At 39.9% G+C, this 20283-nt stretch overlaps 1 protein-coding gene across 1 annotated transcript in view; it reads left to right on the top strand.

The window, feature by feature from the left end:
• Positions 1–1211: 1211 nt before the first annotated feature.
• Tmem214 (Transmembrane protein 214) overlaps positions 1212–20283 on the top strand; it is a 430961-nt gene continuing 411889 nt past the window's right edge. The window contains exon 1 of the mRNA XM_067140553.2: positions 1212–1488. Coding sequence (XP_066996654.1) covers positions 1365–1488 — 124 coding nt within the window. The 5' untranslated portion in view covers positions 1212–1364. The remainder of the gene's footprint in view (positions 1489–20283) is intronic.

Raw genomic sequence — 20283 nt, 5'->3', positions numbered from 1 at the left:
CTTACTGTTGGAGGTAAGCTTACTCGCAATCTTTCTTGGAGGTACTGAATTGGTGGTACAGAAATAATTTACATTTGTAGTATATTGTATTGGTAATTGGTTGCTTGTTTTCTAGCGCAAGAGTATATCTCAGAGTGTTAGCCTGTACTCACAGAAACGAACGGATATACGCGAGAAATAGAACGTTACGGGGAACTATATGCGTAGTATGTCGGAACTAACAAATATTTATGAACAGTTTTTGGTTTTATAAGGTGTTAACAGTTTCTTAAGTAATTTAAACGAGTGTGTTATTCAAGCGGAGCGGATGCGTATCGGCTCCAAGTCCCACCCAAAGCGTGACGTCATCAGAGCTACAGTACGACCTGTATATCACGAAGGCAGTGCTACTCCCCTTCCACCTCCCCTATCGTGATTGCTGTTCAGCACTGTTCAGGCGAGCTTGAAGTACCGGCGAACGTATTAGCCAATCAGAATGCTACACTTTTCTTTAATAATTTAAAAATATACGGCAAGAAATGTTTATGCCTTTGAAGATACTCTGTAAATCTACAGAACTATAATTGTATTGTTCTGTATTCCTCAGAATGTTTTACGATGTCAATCAATTCAGCCGGTCTCTCGAAATCGATGTAACAAAAATCAGCGTGGTATTTTAAATATATAGATTCAGTTTTCTTTTCTGCTTATTTGGTGTATTTATAGATGCATCCTCTAATAGAACGTGTGCAGTAAAATCACTGCTATTTGTTTCACAACATCCGAAATACAGCACGTTGTCGCCCCTTCGAAAACATGTGATTAGCCATCCCATGCATCACTAGCGAATGCGGGACATTTGTAAGTAGAAAGTACGGCGCTGATAGTGCCATATATTGAAAATTATCGTGCAGCCCTTCCAAGCTAAAATCTACAAGCCCCCAATTTGTATATATTCTCGAACAAACCCCGTTCTCCCGCCCCACTAACCGTCAACTAGTCTTACGTATCAATGTCCGGACAGTGGGAAGTTGTGGAAAAAAAAAAAAAAACCCGAACTAAAGCAGAGTGGGCAACCCATAAAGAAACTCAGTAAGAGTGAGAGCAAAACATTCGTTGAAAAAGCCCCTAGCGTTGAGGATGATGAGGTTTATGAGTCATATTTCATAGAATAGTACAATTCGTTCTTCAGAGGTTGGTTAATCTGGCAAAGACTGCCAACGTGCCAATTGCATTGACAGCTCACCGCCTTTGACTGTGACTGACTGCATGTGGTTGTCTAGTGTGGTGTAGTGTGTGTTGTAGTCGATTGTGTCAACTGATAGTATAGGCGTTTTAGTCGTGTTTGGTATTTGTATTGCAGACGGAACAAGTCTTACGTGACAATGTCCGGACAGTGGGAAGTTGTGGGAAAAAGCAAATTGAAGCATAGTGGGCAACCCGTAAAGAAACTCAGTAAGAGTGAGAGGAAGAAATTCGTTGAAAAAGCCCCTAAAGTTGAGGACATACGTAAGTATGCACTTTTAAATACTAGTAGTATGATGGGAACGATCCATTGACTGATTGCTTACTACGGAAGATCTAACATTCCGTAGTGTATGATGCTTAGGAACTTTGGTTCATTTATAATTTCATACTTCAACTTACTTCCATGAAGGAAGAAAAAAAATCCGAGCTAACTTGGCTCTTTAGAAGGCAAATACAAAATACAGATGGTACAAAATACTGCAATTATTCTAAAATGTGCTGAGTACAGATATCAGTTATTACCAACAGACAGCATTTCAGAAAACTAGGAGAGTGAAGAGATGGCTTCAATCTCTGGAGCTTTCTTACAAGCCGGATACAGAGATTCTTAACTGAACACCTGGGCGATAAGGATGTCGAAATTTCTGTGGACATTATGGTTTGCAATAGACTGTGCACCGGTCTTCTTGGTGTAACTTAAGAATTAGACTACCGTCCACTTGCCAATTTGACTCGCTCAGAAGTGAACGTTTGCAGGAGGTTCTTTGAGCATTATTTCTGCACATGTGGTCTGATCTACATTTGGCAAATACAGTCGATCAGGCTAGGCTCAGACGTCAATTTGCGGGGTTCTGAAAGGTAACTTGGCAAAAGTTACATAGTCTTTCGATTATGTCTTCTCCCTAGGGACCAAGTTGACTATCAAGTAGAGCCAATTCCAATATTTCTTGATTCCACATTTTGTATTCACTTCTACGACCTCTTAGGACAAGATTCAACTAATGCCCCACTTTTGAGCTTTGTAATTGTAATTCTTAAAAACGCTTATTAATAGTCCTTGTAATAGGACTTACGTTCAGTCTAAAATGTTGACAGGACTAAGTGGCTCAGATGGAGAGCGCTGACTTTCTGATCCCAAGTTGTTGGGTTTGAGCTTAATTTATTAGAAACTCTGAGATGCCAGAATATTGCCCCACAGGAATTATTTTATGAGCCAGTAAATCTATGGACAAGAGCACCTTCAAATACCACCAGAACTGTGTGTTCAAATTGTGTGTATACAAATGTCCGGTTCACTAAAATATGTGCTGCACTTTACAAGCATAATTTTTTTCTCTCTCTCTTTAAAACAAATATTAAAATATTTAAACTGGGCGAGTTGGCCATGCAGTTACGGGTGCGAACCTGTGAGCTTGCATCCAGGAGATGGAGGATTCGAACCCCACTGTCGGCAGCTCTGAAGATGGTTTTCCGCGGTTTCCCATTTTCACACCAGGCAAATGCTGGGGCTGTACCTCAGTTAAGGCCATGGCCGCTTCCTTCCCATTCCTAGGCCTCTCCTATCCCACTGTCGCCAAAAGATCTATCTGTGTCGCTGCAATGGAAAGCAAATAATTAAAAATATTTAACTTACATTCAGCCTGAAATGTAAGAAGGACTGAGTGGTTCAGATGATAGAGCATTGGGTTTCTAAGCCCAAGTTGTTGAGTTTAATCCTATTTACAGTATTTGGACGCACTGAGATACCAGCATGTTGCCCCACAGGAGTTTTTATGTGCCAGTAAATTTATTGACAAGGCCACCTTCATATACCACGGACTGAGCTATAGCCTAATCAAATCTCTCAACTTGGGCTCAGCAGACCAGTGCTCTGCCTACCCTCTGAACCACTCAGTCTGGTGTAGCGTATGTATGTATGTACCTGAAGGTTGGTTGGCTCGCCGACACTTCTATTACTGTCATTGAAAACTCCAGTGTTAGGTGTACAAGGAAGAGAAGTGAGGTGGTTTCAGTTTATTTTCCTTACCGAGCTCCAAAGTGCTCTTACATTTCAGTTTGCAAGTACCGGTACCAACTGATTCTACAAATGACACCCTCACCATTTTTACATGGACTGATTGCATAAGGTATTACATTATATAACTTGCTGACCCACATCAGACTCAGGCTGCTTGATGAAACAAACAAACTTATTGTAGTCCATAAGAAAACAAAATAGATTTGAAATCCATTAGTCATGATTTGTGGTGTGGCTTACTGTAGTCCCATCCTTGTTCGTAAACCATGGGAAACTGTTGAGTGGTCTAGTAAGTGATTCTGGGAGTCACGATACCAGTACCACTTGCTATGGAATGGGGGGCAGGCATCTCGGACATATTCTGAGTAGTGGCCTTCCTCATGCTCGGGCAGCTAGCAGTATACCATATAGTCCCTAGGGAGGGGAGATTTGTCACTGGGGCTATTTGTGAGTAGGGTAGCATCCTACTTCACAGAAAATTTACTTAGCAACTTAAAACTTTTTTAGGAAGCCTCAAACATGTGAGTGTGACCACGTCCCACTACCATTTCATAGTTCAGGGACTCCTTGGAAACAACTTTGCAAATGAAATGGAATTTGATTGGGAGCTATCAATATTAATGGGGCTTATGGAAGAATAATGTTGAACTATCTGAGTCAGCAATGAGGATGCATCTGGATGTGTTACAAGTTAATGATCTTCAGATAAGGATGATAATGAGGAAGGGATTATAAGATCTTAACAGGTGTCAAAAGAGGAAGGGCAGAGTGTGGAGTGCGATCGTTCATTAGGAAAATGATAGCACACAACGTAGTTCCCGTTAGTCATGTAAATAAACAAATGATGTGGGTAGATTTAGTAATAGGAGAAATTAATGTGAGAATCTTCTCAGTATATTCACCATGTGAGGGAACAGATGAGGATGAGGTAGACAAGTTTTATGAAGCACTGAATGATGTCATGGTCAGTATAGTGCTCTCCTAATGGGTGGTGATTTCATTCTGAGAATTGGAAATAGAATTGAAGGATGTGAGAAGGTGATTAGTATATGTGGGGAGAATATGGAAGCTAATAGGAATGGGAAGCATTTGGTGGACTTCTGTGCTAGTATGGGATTAGCAGAATACACATTCATTCTTCAGGCATAAGCCTACTCATTGCTGCACAGGGGAGGGGAGGGACACCAGACCCATAATAGACTATATTATAACTCACTTCGAATTCAGGAAATCTTTTAGGAAGGTATGGATATTCCAGGGATTTTTTTCCCCTATCGTGTAATTTGCAGTGAGCTAAGTAGCTTCCTTTGCGGATTAGTGGTAGTGTATCTCTTCCAGATCCCAAGGTCATGGGTTGAAATCTGTCAGAGATGGTCAGATTTTTGAAGAGTGGAAAAATAGCCATTTGACACTCCATGCCGTACAATGTCAGCATGTAAAAGATCTCAAGTGACACATTTGCTGTTTATCCAAAAATATTAATTAAAATCTCAGACATAGATTGCCAACAGAGATCTTGTTCACCTTGCCATCTGATACAGTAAAACATAATGTTGAAATTGATCCACTGGGAGCCTAGATGGTGTCAAATCAAAATGCCTGCACGTGGTTAGCTCGGGCAGTACCGTGATTATTATTATTATTATTATTATTATTATTATTATTATTATTATTACTATTATTACTATTATTAATGAACTAAGTATTGCTAGGCTGAGGTTAGAGGCTGTGATGTGTGTCTTCAGGACGAGGAAATTAGAAGTATATGTATGTGATTAGTGAAAATTTCCAAACAGACAGTCAGTGAATTCAGGATATTGAAAGAGTAGCTAGCATACAGGGAATTGTAGTAGAAACTGCAAGGGGAGCAACTGTGTGTAAAAATGGGAAAGAGTGAACATCTTGGTGGAATGATAGTCAGAGCAGCTTGTAAACCTAAAAAGATGACTTGTCAAAAATCACTTTAGATAAGAACTGATGCAAGTAGGGAACTGTATGTCGATGAAGGAAACCGTGAGACGCAAATCATTGTTGAGGACAAGGAGAAATTTTGGGATATTTTAGTAATAACCTGGAAAGAGACTTAGTCAGTGAATCCTTTCTGGTCTGTAATAAAGAAACTTAGAAAAGGAGGGAAAAGGGAAATGAATAGTCTACAGGGTAAATCAGGTAAAACTGGACAAGTTGGTCATGTGGGTAGGGGCGCGCAGCTGTGAGCTTGCATCTGAGAGATAGTGGATTCGAACCCCACTGTCGGCGGCCCTGAAGATGGTTTTCCGTGGTTTCCCTTTTTCACACCAGGCCATGGCCACTTCCTTCCCACTTCCTACCCTTTACCTATCCCATAGTCGCCAAAAGACCTATCTGTGTCGGTGCGACGTAAAGCAAATAATAAAAAAATATACAAATCAGGCAAAATCATTGTAGATCCTAGGTGACTACTGGACATATCAAAATAATATTTTTAAAATCTTCTTTACATGCGAGGAAGTCTATTGAAGTCATGAACGATTGAGTTCATAGGGAGAAGACAAACAATGGCAGTGAAATTGCACTTGCAGAAGTGGAAAGGATGGTAAATAAACTACATTTTCATAAAGCAGCAGGAAATATAATAGGAATGTAAGGATGAAATGGCTTGACAAAGTAGTAGGATTAGCACAGAACGTTAGTAAGGTCCCTCCTTCTTGAGCAAAAGTGGTACTACAAGCAATGGAATAGGAAAGATGGCAAAAACTATTGAGGTGTTTCATTTTTGGCATACCTAGCAAGGTGGTCACTGGTATTTTGGAAAAGTGTGATATGTTGTAGAGAGTAAGTTCAGTCAATCAATCGGTCAATACTCATCTGCATTTAGGGCAGTCGCCCAGGTGGCAGATTCCCTATCTGTTGTCTTCCCAGCCTTTTCTTAAACGATCGCAAAGAAATGGGAAATTCATTGAACATCTCCCTTGGTAAGTTATTCCAATCACTAACTCCCCTCCCTGTAAACGAATATTTGCCCCAATTTGTCCTCTTGAATTTCAGCTTTATCTTCATATTGTGATCTTTCCTACTTTTAAAGACATCACTCAAACATATTCATCTGCTGATGTCATTCCACGCCATCTCTCCACTGACAGCTTGGAACATACCACTTAGTATTTACAATTCTTGTATTTCTTATCCACACCAATTCAATACATAAAATGTATATTGTCCTAAAGGGGCGTTACAATACAAACGTTAATTGGTGCATGTTTCGCTTGCTGTATCGAGCATTTTCAGCCATCTTTTATACGATTGTCTCAAGGTTGTTATTCATTAAGTCCTATGTACAATAAATTTGCACATTAAAAATGTTTTACACAATAAAATGTCGTCACACTTAAAGACAAAAACAAGAAAAATTGACAATTAAAATGTTTAACTTTTTAACGTTTACTATTTTTGTATGAGCATTGAAACCTCAATAAATACACTAAGTGTTTGAAAAAATCAAGAATCAAATTAGAATTAACCAAATCTTCTGATTTAATTGGCATATTTACTATGACTTAGACATCAATATTATGTTATAAACGTCTAGTCCATTAATGATACATTTTAATTGTCAAATTCTCTGGTTTACTTTATAAGTAGTGACGGCATTTTATGAATATTATATAATTAACATCTAGTCCATCAATGACACATTTTAATTGTCAATTTTTCTTGTTTACTCTTTAAGTGTGTCGATATTTTATTGTGTAAAACATTTTTAATGTGCAAATTTATTGCAAATAGGACTTAATGAATGACTTAACCTTGAGACAATCGTATAAAAGATGGCTGAAGATGCTCGATACAGCGAGCAAAACATGTACCAATTAACGTTTGTATTGTAATGTCCCTTTAGGACAATATACATTTTATGTATTGAAATGGTGCAGATAATAAATACAAGAATTGTAAATACTGATAGTAAGTTCAATACGGGTAAAAACATAAAATTGGTCTTATACCACTTAGTCGAACAGCTTGTCTCATTTCTCCCAAGCCTTCCCAGCCCAAACTTTGCAACATTTTTGTAACGTTACTCTTTTGTCGGAAATCACCCAGAACAAATCGAGCTGCTTTTCTTTAGATTTTTTTCCAGTTCTTGAATCAAGTAATCCTAGTGAGGGTCCCATACACTGGAACCATACGCTAGTTGGGGTCTTACCAGAGACTTATATGCCCTCTCCTTTTCATCCTTACTACAACCACTAAATACCCTTATAACCATGGGCAGAGATCTGTACCCTTTATTGACAATCATATTTGTGATCACCCGAATGAAGATCTTTCCTTATATTAACACCTAGGTACTTAAAATGATCCCCAAAAGGAACTTTCACCCCATCAACACAGTAATTAAAACTGAGAGGACTCTTCCTGTTTGTGAAACTCACAACCTGGCTGTTAACCCAGTTTATCATCATACTGTCCATCTCACAACATTATCAAGGTCATTTTGCAGTTGCTCACAATCTTGTAACTTATTTATTACTCTGTACAGAATAACATCATCTGCAAAAATATTTATCTCTGATTCCACTTCTTTACACACATCATTACCGAGCTCGATAGCTGCAGTCGCTTAAGTGCGGCCAGTATCCAGTATTCGGGAGATAGTAGGTTCGAACCCCATTGTCGGCAGCCCTGAAGATGGTTTTCATTGATTTCCCATTTTCACACCAGGCAAATGTTGGGGCTGTACCTTAATTAAGGCCACGGCCGCTTCGTTCCCACTCCTAGCCCTTTCCTGCCCCATCGTCAACCATGAGACCTATCTGTGTCGGTGCGACGTAAAGCAGCTAGAAAAAAAAACCCATATCATTGATATATATTGTTCTAGGGTATTTCTGTGGAACGCAGAGGTGAAAGAAGGTGCGGGTTGGAATGGGTTTATCTACAATAGTCAAAGATTAATTTAAAACATTAAAATAAAGGTTAAATTCTTTTCAGATATTAAATTCTAACAAAACTATTCACTTGGTGAAAGAAAGAGATTTCAGGTACAGAGCTAATTTGGTACAAAATTGACAAACAGGAAAACCAAGAATTGGTAAGTTACAATTTTGAGCTTCAAGTTCATAATTTACAAGGATCCCAACATCACTAATGTTGCGTTTAGTGAGATAGACAAGGAGAGAAATCTCCCAAAACAATTTTCAAGAACACTTTGCTCCAAAGGTTTCAAGTTACGGCCTTCCAAAGGTACCACTCAATATTACACAAATGTATTTGACACTTGAAGAAAAGAGCCTCAATGCTCTACAATTCTACCCAGGAGACTACGCTCCCAAACCTTTACAGCCTACTCAAGGCAACCTTTAAATTTTACATTGGTGATTAGAGTGTCTTTGCTCACTAAAATTCATACTTTCAGGCCTCTCTAGGCTCAACCTACTATTTGAAGACCATATCAATAGCTTTTTACCTTTACACAGGGGTATCTAGTACCCATTCTACTGGGCCTTTATGGAAATTAACAGGTTCAATTACTGGCCCCAAAAACAAAATGTATGGAGGCAGACACTTGCGCTCCTTGAAATCAAGAGGTTAAAACCCTACTTGCGCTTGTGGCCCGACGATGCAGAGGCTAATCCTGAACTACTGAGGTGACTAGATGGACAAGTTAAGTTACAATTTACAAGCGAAAACGGTTACAAAATCATAGTCACCTCAAGATTAATTGAAGGGGAATTCGAGAGGGTAACGCACTCTCTATCCCCGGTTTTCAGTTAAGTACTTTTGACTAACTTGAACTATTACATGAGCAAAAAGAAAGGTTTACATTTTAGAAAATTTACGGTTGCATTACTTAAGAGAGGGAACCTCCCCCTCGGATCAGCTTGCGGAGATAACTACTGAGTTAGAAAGATAGTGCCCATTACCTTGCTGGTGTTCTGCCTTCCAACGAATGAGGCTCCTGCCTCCTCTCTTAGCACACACACTCAATAACGCGACGATCAGAAAGACAAGTTAGCTGGAAAAGGCGTCAGCTTTTATACCCGAGAGGAAGGTTTGAGAAGGCTCTGGATTAAATCTGGACACACCCTCTCATTTTTATTGGACAGTCGAAAAGTTACAAGAAGCCTATGATTGGCAGAAAAATTAATACATGAATTTTCCTATTGGTTGAGATCCCAAGTTGGCGGGGTAAATAAGAAGTGTTGCAAACCTTGAAGTATCAAAAATAAGGAAAGTCAGTTCAGTTCAGAAAACCTATGAACACAAAATTTCATTAAATTTCTAGTTATTCAACTTTGCACCAGAGTGCATAGCATCAGTTCTTAAGTAGAGACATCTATGGAGAAAAGTCCACACTTCTTGAAATAGTTGTTGCAACCTGTGGTACACCAAAAAGAAACAAAAGAAATCCAGTCAGTTTAGGAAACCTTAAAATAACACATCACTTTAGTAGTGACATCTGTTAATCAACGTCCCAACTTCTTGCACAAGGTGTTTCAAGTTTTGTATGTTAGATAGCTTTCTTCAAAGCGCTTCCTTTAAATGCACGGGGAGGAGATGTACCTCTCGGTACAGACCTCCCCCCAGCCCAAAAGTCTTTCCCTGGGGTGACACAGTAGAACTTTGCAAAAAAAAAAAAAAAAAAATTATGTTGGAATTTCACAGATGGAAAATTTCTTGCTGAAAGTTCATTTTAGAGGAAAATATATTGAAACCCCATCTTGAAATCTTCCCGCAGTCATCTAAGTCCGTGGTGCCTTGTTCAAGTATGACGGCAAGATCGGCCATTGCCGCCAATACCAGGGTGGTGTCCTTCGGACCCCCCAAGTACCCTCAGATACACCTCTCCCGCTACTATGAGAGGAGTAGTCATGATGATGGTCGCTGCAGACCAGATGTAGACGTATTGTTCCAAGATGGGTTGGCGGTTGTGTTACCGCACCTCAGCCCTTGCCGGAAAGATGGAACTCCATCGCACCGTTCGGAAGGAGACTGGACCAGAGTGAAGTGGTCCCTTACCCCACGCCGGCATCGCTCGCCAGATGTTGAGACACAGCCGCCGACGGCTGAGGGGGCACTGAAACAGTAATTAACTCGGCAACAGAGATTGTTTGATAGAGTTGAGAGTACTATTTTTTAAAAATATATTGCAGGTTGTGATGAGGCGGGCGGCATTGAGGATGAGTGTGTGTCTGTAGGCCGGGATTTGGAGACGGGGGCTAGGTAATGGCCACCAGGCCATGGCAACGAGGCACTTAATAGAGGGGAAGTGTTGTATACAAGGAACTTGGTATACAGTAACACAACATAAAGTTTATTGCTTCAATAGTTTTATACAGTATTTACAAGAAATATAATGAAACTTGTCTTGAAGCTTGATTGATTGCACGCAGTTAATGCTGTTATTAAATGATATACTGAAAGTCTGTGGCACAAATATATATTTACAAAGAGAGAGTCTTATATACACATTCAAACCTATCTTGAGGAGATAGTCTATTCCACTGGGAAATGTCCTTGGATAGTCGAAAACTATCTGCTGTGGGGTAACAAGTGTAACTTGTAGGGAGAGTTGCGTTAGTAGAATGCTAGTATTGGACTTAGACTTGCAAGGAACTTGCATCAATATCTTAATTCGCAGAATGCTAAAATAGTCGTCGGAGCACTGGTGAGGACTTGAGAGTGTAGCAGAATGCTTGACTCGGGGCTCGACGTGGCTACGGGAATCGGGGAAGATGAGGCAATGTCCGGAGGTGAGACCTCACGACCAGCAATCAGTCCACCTGTTCAAGACACATTTTTAAGAGGAATGCCTCCGTGTTTGACTTGCGGTGTGGTCTGGTCGTTGGACACTGTGGTAGTCCTCGGTAAGGCGAGGAACATCTCTCCTTATATAGCGCTGGCTGACGTCACAGACGAGCATGCCAGGCGCAGTGCCGTCATCTCGTAGGCTCTGGAAACATCGGTGATGCGGCGGGTTGCGGAGCTTGTAGGCGCGGAGCTTGAGCGCAGATGACACACAACAGGAAGATTGTACAAGATCATTCTCTTATGGTCGGGGCAGAAGGCCTGCATATTACAAATACGTTACTTACTAAATTTAAATTGCATCCAGTTACCAAAAAAAAGAAAAATAACCTTCACTTACTGCCAAGATATAGTGGCTTAAGTTGTAAATCTATTAATTTATACTGGTTTCGCCTGAGAGAGGTGAACCCTAAATATCCTCTCAGTGGCTGGGTTGCTGACCAACAAAGTGACAGGGATTAAGAAATCCAAAATAATACATGGCCCATGAAATCTGGGGACAAGCTTGCCAGCAGGAACAAATTTTTTTACCATAAACTGATCTCCGACTTTTAATTTGGATGAAAACCAGTGTGGTTTCAGAACAAAGAAGGGCTGTCAGGCCAGATATTCAGTATGCACCAAGTAATTGACTAATGTTACGAGATGAGTCTACTTTTGTTTGTTTTGTAGATCTTGTGAAGGCATATGACAAGGAGTACCAACAGAAAATATGTTTGCTGTACTGAGGGATTATGGGACTAGAGGTAAGGTTATTGAAGATAATCAGAGGCATTATGTTGATAATTGGGCTGCAATGAGAATTGACAATAGAATGAGCTCTTGATTCAAGGTAGTGTGTTACACAAGACTGTAATCTTTCTGCGTTCTTGTTCATAGTTAACATGGATCATTTGTTGAAAAGTAAAAAAAAAAATGGCAAGGAGGTATTCAGTTATGTGGAAATGTAGTAAGCAGTTAGGCATATGTGGACAACTTTGTCTTAATGGTAGACTGTGGGAAGCCGGCAATCTAATATCTTCGAACTTGAATTTAGGTGCAATTAGTCATTATCACCCTCCTCCTTTCCCCTTACCCAGCTCCTGCTGGGTCAGGGCATTTATGGCACTTCTCCATCTTCCTCATTTGCTCCACCATTTAGTATGATGTGAAAATTAGCATTTCCAAGACTAAAGTGATGTCAGTAGGGAAGAAACCCAAGAAGATCAAATGACAAGTCAGGATTAGAAAACTGGAACAGGTGGATCATTCCAAGCATTTAGGATGTATATTCTCCTAAGATGGTATTATAGTTAGTGAAATTGAATCGAGGTGCAGCAAGGCAAATGCAGTGAGCTCGCAGTTGTGATCAGCAGTATTTTGTGAGAAAGAAGTCTGCTCCTGGACGAAACTGTCTTTACACTACTCAGTTTTCAGACCGAAGTGCAAGAATGGTTGCTGCTACAAATGTATGGGAACAGTGACATGAGGGTTCTTGTAACCAAGAGAGAAGGGCTAATTTAGGAATGATATAATAAATTTGTGTGGCTGTTCCTAGTTTGGTGCAACCCTTGTAAAGCAGACTCTCTAACGAGGGTGGGCAGCATCCACAGTGTATGGGAACTGCATGTTCTTGTAGTGGCAGGTAGTGTGGTGTGTGAATTGCAGGAATGTTGGGGACAATACAACCACCTGTCCCAAGCCAGGGGAAAGAATCATTTAAGATTAAAATCTCTGTCCCAGCCAGGAATTGAACCCGGGTCCCTCTAAACCGGAGGCAGCTATGCTGAGCATTCAGCCAAGGAGCCAGGCAAATTAGGAATGGATTTGGTGGATGAAGCTGTACACATAAACCATTTTCGGTGATGGGATCATATGAGGTGAATGGACAAGAATAATGCAGGTTAAGAGAAGTAGAACCCAGCAAGATGGCTACTCGTTTTACGTCATGTAGCTGTGTGTTTGCATTCGGGAGATGCGTTTGAACCCCACTGTTGGCAGACCTGATGATTGTTTCCTGCAATTTCTCATTTGTGACAACTTTAATTACGGCCACAGTTGCTTCCTGCTTAGTCCTACCTGTTCCATCAGTGTCATAAGACATGTCTGTTTAATGCAAAAAAAAAAAACCAAGAGAAGCTGTTTTGAGTGATTTAAACACTGGCACTAACTGAGAGGCTGCTGAGCTTATTACAAAGAGAGGGTTAGGGCCGCTTCACACTAGGTGACAGGAATTGGCGACCAGACTCGGCTACACAGTAGCTCAGGTGAATTCCATGTTGCCGTGCGGTAGTCGGCCGCGCTACTCAGCCGCCTTCCCCGGCCTAGTGACAGTTTTCATTAATGAGTTCTCAGTCAGACGAGTGTCTCTTGCTGCTCTTATTAGTGTCGAAAAGAAAGATGGAAAGCTTCTTAGGTTTCATGCACATCCTATGTTGAAAGATCATTTGGAAAAAGTACTTTCCTATAAACTATCCAATGATTTATGTGATGGTACCAAGTACTTTTTACCAGTACTTCGTTTTTCTCTGTAGACTACTGAGAAGATGGTACTGTAGAGTGATTACTGATTAGTACACACAGCCGCATTTTGAAAAATTACAGGTTGATTCCATTCAATCCTGATTTTTCAAGTAAAATCAAGAACGCTCGCAACAAGGTGCCTTAAATATCGTTCCATCCACACATTAATAAAAAAAATACCTGTCCTCGTATTGACAAAATCTCCATTATCTTCTTATTCTGCAGGGCTTTTTCCCAATCACTTGAAGTCGGTTCGGTACCTTATGTGGATCTGACCCAATTTTACGGAGCGGTGTATTCACTATTGCGTGTATCTGTGATGGTTGGTAGTGTGGTCTGTTGTGTGTACAAACAAAAGGACCCAGTCCCCGAGACAGTGGCATTAACCATACGAGATTAAAATCCCCGACCGAGCAAACGGCCACCCGGTTTGGTCCACGTAGCTATCATCTTGCGTTCGGGAGATAGTGAGTTCGAACTCCGTCGGCAGCCCTGAAGATGGGTTTCCGTGGTTTCCCACTTTGAAACCAGGCAGATGCTGGGGCTGTACTTTAATTAGAGACAAGGTCACTTCTTTCCCGCTCTTATCCCTTTCCTACACCCTCATTGCCGTAAGACATATCTGTTCGGTACTACCTAAAGCAAATTGTAAAAGAAACTCGTCCCGGAATAGAACCCAGGACCCTCTGGACCGAAAAGCGCTCTGCTGAGCATACAGCCAAACGAGTCAGAGAGCAAAATCTTAATTATATTGAACATTTAATAAAAGTGAGGTCGCTTATATTTGTAATACTTAAATTACAAAGCTCTTTTATTTCTTGGGATGTTCTTTCTTTAAAGTCGCAGAAAAACTGTCATTACTTCATAGTATGCATTTCTCTTCCCAACGTCATTACTATAGCGTACTCGTCACAGTTTAAGTTCCAGGTGGACGCTGCTCAATTTGTATAATTACTGAATGTAAATTATTTAATTAGTACAGTTTATAATATTCTGAAACGGAATACGTAACGGGAAGGAACTTGAAATGCACAATGGCACTCAATGATGTTCTGAATGGAACGCAAAGAGGACGAGTAGCTGGGCTACACAGTCTCCTAGTGTGAAGACTCCAATGCAAAACAATGGTTCCCCAGCTGTCGCCAGCCCGGGTTGCGAAATCTGCCTCTGCGACCGGTAACGGAACTGAGTTACTGCAAGGTCAGTCGCCAGACTTCTTTCTGTAGCTCGGCTACTGAGTCGTCCAGTGTGAAGAGCTCCATTTAAAACAATGTTTCACAAGCACGGGCGGCTGGTCACCGATTCCTGTCGCCGATTCCAGTCGCCTAGTGTGAAGCGGCCCTTAAGGAGGCACTTAGTTAATTCACAGAGGCTTGTAGACTGAACACTGACAGATCTTATGTAATATTGCTCATATTTTACTCTTGGCATGCAGAAACTGTTGCCCATATAGGAATGGCAACAATTGATAGTTAAATATCTAGGACCTGCACCTTCTCCAGTGTCATTCTCATCCCGTCTTTTACATAGGCCAAATTCTAGTAACATGATCAACAATTTACTTACCTCCCCATGGGATGAGTACTTCACACACCTCCTACCTGTAAGGTCAAGTCTCTACTAATATTAATTATATTGTTCAAATCCATTCCCCAGTATTTAGTTTAGTCATAGCTGTACCTAAACTGTTCCCACTCCAGTGGCAAAACATTGTTCATTGGTATATTTTTGTTTCTATAGATTTATTTCAAGGGCAGTCACAGATGGAAGTAGTAAAAGCAGGGTGGAGTCAAGTGTCAGTGAGGTAAATATGAAAACCTTAATGAAGGACAAAGATGAAGAAGAAATAATAATAATAATAATAATAATAATAATAATAATTTTGTCAAGACTTTTCTTACAGTTATGAAATTCATACTTCCAAAATTTGATTTTAAAAATTAGCTTTACGTCACACCGACACAGATAGGTCTTACTGCGCCGGTGGGATAGGAAAGGGATAGGGGTGGGAAGGAAGCGGCTGTGGCCTTAATTAAAGCACAGCCCCAGCATTTGCCTGGTGTGAAAATGGGAAACCTTGGAAAACCATCTTCTGGACTGCAGACAATGGGGTTTTGAACCTACTATCTCCTGAATGCAAGCATATAGCTACTGGTACGTGACTCAAACCACACAGCCACATACTCCGCAAATTCATACATATTTTGTACATTCTACAATTAACATGTGACACGTGATCAAGTTGAGTAACCAGTCAATGAATGCATTTGGGGGGTGGGGATGTAGCCGAGAATGCATTGCTGGTGTTCTGTCCACATTATAAGATATAAAGAGCTGGAACTTTTCTGAGTTGTTCATAAATGTTTGATCTATTACGTAGCAAACTGCCATCATGGTTGGAGAAATGGCACTGGTACAGTTAGTTAAAATAGTTCATTACATCCTCTTGTTACACTTAACAACATAAACGCAAAATATATTGGGATGATGTTTTTATCTCTAACTTTATGAAAAATTATGGAAATACAATGATAATTTTTTTTGGTGGCAAATTGAATTTAGGGTGCTGTAAACAATATTAAAAATATCAATGTAAAAACTTGTAAATTGTACAGATGATTAAATAGGAGCATAATTCTTTATAAGTATCTGTACCATCACTCAATAACAATAATTGAAAATTTCAGTGCCTTAGTACTTGGGGTTTCACCTATGCAGTGAAAATATTGAAGTCGAGAAAACAACATTTTAAAGTTGGTAATGTTCTGTTACTCACTTCTGACCACCACAGTGATAACCCTGGACTACTTCATCTTCTTGTGCTCTCCTTCTGGTCCTTTCCTCCATTTTACCCTGCTTTTCCAGATGAGTTTGTAAAACTTCAGCCTTTTCAATCCTTCACTGGTCAGTTTCTTGGAGGGAGTGTGCAGTGAAAACACCAGGAACAATTCCAGCCCTCTTCAGGACATCAATTTTACCCATTTCCTTCATTCAAATAACAGCATCATACACTGCTATATTAAAAACTAAACAACAAAATATTTTTGGGCATCTTAACCAAACCAAATTATATAAACTCTCATTGTTCTGAGTTTCGCAATGTAAACACCGTTTTAGGAGTTCCGGAACAGCAAGAGACCTATATGTGGGATTGATGGCTAGCACCACAGCCTCTGGAAGTGAATTATTGTGCTTGTAGGTCTGGCTATCTCTGTTGTGCTTGCATCACCTTTCTTGGATGTTTTATGAAAAAATGTAGCCCAAACAGCAGTTTCCATAGCAGCAACACTGCTGCTGTTTTCTCTAATTGCCTTTCCATAATAACCCTGAAAAGAGCAGACTTCCTTCTAGATAAGTCTCTCTCTCCCACCAAGGTGCTTCCAATCTTCTAATTTTTTTGACTTTACTTTCCTTCAGTAAATGACGCAGCCTGATTTCAACACGTTTCTGGACATGACCCATACTTTCTAACTTGGTCCACGAACCTACTGCGCTGGCGTAGCAAGGGGAGAGGTGATACTCCTACGTGGCGCGTCCCAGGTGGCGGATAGGGGGGGTCCTAACCGGCTTGCCGGCGGACTTGAGGGAAATAAAATACCTCTCGCGGACCAAACACACAACCCCCTGTGGGTGGGGGACGCAGACGAAGAATACACGGTATCCCCTGCCTGTTGTAAGAGGTGATTAAAAGGGGCGACCAAGGGATGATTTTATTAGAACCATGAAACTAGTGATATTTACCACCACGCAGGGAATACAATGAGTCTCATTTACTTGCGTGTAGTACCACTATGTTAGGTACCATATAGGTTTGTGATTAGTAGCAATAGAGTACGTTGCAGGGTTCTACAGTACCTGCGATTCGTACCCCTATATGCGCAACACCCTGGGATTAGAGACACCATGGTTCTGCTTTGCCTACGCTTAGTACCCACTATGTGAGGAACACCATGGGATAGTGCGGGTCCCTGTGGTTAGTCCACTTACGTGAGGAACGCCATAGGTTTGCGTTGCCTGTAAATAGCGCCACAGTGAGCGAAACACCATAGGTCTGTGTTACATGTGTGAATTTCATTACCTGTGAGTAGTACCATAATGTGTGGAATACCGCGAGTATATGCTACTTTTGATTAGTACCGCAACATGACAAATAGCATGGTTCTATTTTCCTATTGATAAGTACCATTTTGAGGGGCCGATGACCTGGATTTGGACCCATTTCGACTACAAGCATCATCGATTCAGTATTATGCTTTAGACGCAATCTCTTGGTCAGTAATACTATTATTTAACGCCAGTATCTGGGAATCATCGCTGGTGGGATCCATTGATTGTTTTAACTTCATGTCAATCCATTCATTCTTCGCCCTCATGTTTTCGAATCTGGTCAGTGGATGATTCTAGATTTTAAATGGTCATAACATTTTGTCTCATTTCATACCATTAGGGGCCGATGACCTCGATGTTAGGCCCCTTTCCTCACAGTCATATGGTTTATGGTCAAGTACAGATTTAAAAGATTTATAATTACCATCATGTAGGTAATAAGTGTATCTAACACCATACATGCTTTATGAGTGACTGAACATATTTACTACATACCACCACTTGATCTGCTGCAATTTTTGTAACAAACGTGTGGGTGTTTTCCTTGGCAGGCATTCTCTGATTCAGTATTTTCTAGTATCTTCCTAACAGAACACTCATAACAATTTTTAGATATTGTCTCAGCATCTAGAACTTTCCCTGAATCAATGCTGATGATGGATCACACCCATAAAGAGAAGTGTGCCCTCGCTTCATCCATAAACCATTGACTGAAACACAGAGGTCTGTTGGAATCTCAGTCTCCTCCTCCTCCTCCTAACATCTGTACTTCCAAGTTCTCTTCCTTTTACAATCTGCTTCACAGTCATTGCCAAGCTTTCCTTGGTCACATCACTGACATCTTTCAAAATATATTTGTTTATTTTATCAAAGCTTGCAATAGATGGTGGCATATTCACAAAACCACAAAATATATTACAAGCTTACCTACCTTTTCCTATACATCTTGTAGCGTAAGTAAATCTGTAATTACAGTCATAAATATCATAGGATGTCTTTGAAGATGTTTCAGATGATGAACTATTACTGTACAATTCACAAAAACTGGTAGTTCACTAGGTAAACCTACTCTCTTCTTTTCTACAACACTGAGACACATTGACTTTTCACAGTTCACACACAGCATGAAATACTAATAGCTTGTGACAACAGTTTAAGATCAACCAGTCCATATCCTGAGGTACATAAATGGTTCACTTTCAACTTCAACTAGGCCATGAAAATTGGACCTAAGTTAGGTAAATGAAGTTGATAGGTTATGTTCTTGAGCTGATAGTTCTGATGGCTGAATCATCTTCCTGGTATGAACATTACTCTTGAATTCCTGTTTCTTGAAACAGGACATGATTCCTGGCGTGATTAATAATTGCTTCACAAGTGCAGAGCACACATCACAGTTCACCAAAATCTCATGTACCGGTAAGTATCCAACACATCTGCAGCATGTAAGTTTCCAAAATAAAATGGTGCTACCTAGTGGCAAAACTACACATCATATTCCAAAGAGAACCTATTTATGGAGATTTTTCCATAGATAAAAATAATTTTATGACCAGTGAGTAGAATATAATAAATATAAGGTTATTGAATTACATAAAATGAGACACGGCTATATGTATGCAACATCAGATTTAAATTATTTAAAAAAATACTTCTAGTCTTCTAGTTGACTTAAGAGTTTGAAATGTTCATACAATTTATATATAAGACCATACATACGAAAAACATATTTCAAAATTTTGATTTTTTGACCCCTCACTGGTTACAACTCCCCCCTCCCCCATAAAAATATTATGTATACATGATGTCAAGTGGCCACGTATTTTAAAACATTGTTAAAATTCACTTGAATTTACAAGGATTTTAAAAATTTCCATTAAGAAGTTAAATTTTAATCCGAGTTTGTAGTGCTATGCTACTGTTCATTTTCTTGACTAAATATTAAGTGAGGTATTCTATTAGGTATAAAGTTTGTTATACCCTTCTTCGAGGTGGACGTAGGTTCGATGCAGTACTTGAGCTAAACCAACTACGAAGTAAGTTACAAACAAAATAAAAAAAGCAGACGTCGTAATGTTCAAGGATATTACACTTGGACACCTTTGTTGTGACTTTACTGAAGATAAAATAGGTGATCAAAAGGATTTTAAACATTTATTATTGAAACTTAAGTTCTTAGTCAAGATTTGGTATGAGGGCATTAAACATGAAAATGTTTTAAAGTAAATGGTTATCTGTGTACATATTTCATAACTTTGATATCCACAAATAATTCTCTTCGTTTATAACTAAGGTCATGTATAGAAAAATACAAACTTGGATAGAATCATTCCATTAGAATTAACAGTGTGGCAGGTCAGTCTGGAACAAGAAAGCAACTGAGAGAGAGAGAGAGAGAGAGAAGACAATCTTCACATTTCATATTATTAAGTATTATTATAAAAGTGTGTGTGTGTGTGTGTGTGTGTGTGTGTGTGTGTGTGTGTGTGTATGGGGGCTTCATTCATTCCATTCCTGATCCGGTCGAATGACTGGAAACGGGCTGTGGATTTTCATTTTCATTATAGAAGTATAACAGATACTTTACTGTAACAATACCAGACAGCTGTATGTCAAGCGCATTGATTGGAGTGTGAACAGCGATA

This window comes from Anabrus simplex, chromosome 2 (assembly GCF_040414725.1).
Source record: "Anabrus simplex isolate iqAnaSimp1 chromosome 2, ASM4041472v1, whole genome shotgun sequence".
NCBI lineage: Eukaryota > Metazoa > Arthropoda > Insecta > Orthoptera > Tettigoniidae > Anabrus > Anabrus simplex.
This window is presented reverse-complemented; position numbering and strand designations above follow the sequence as displayed.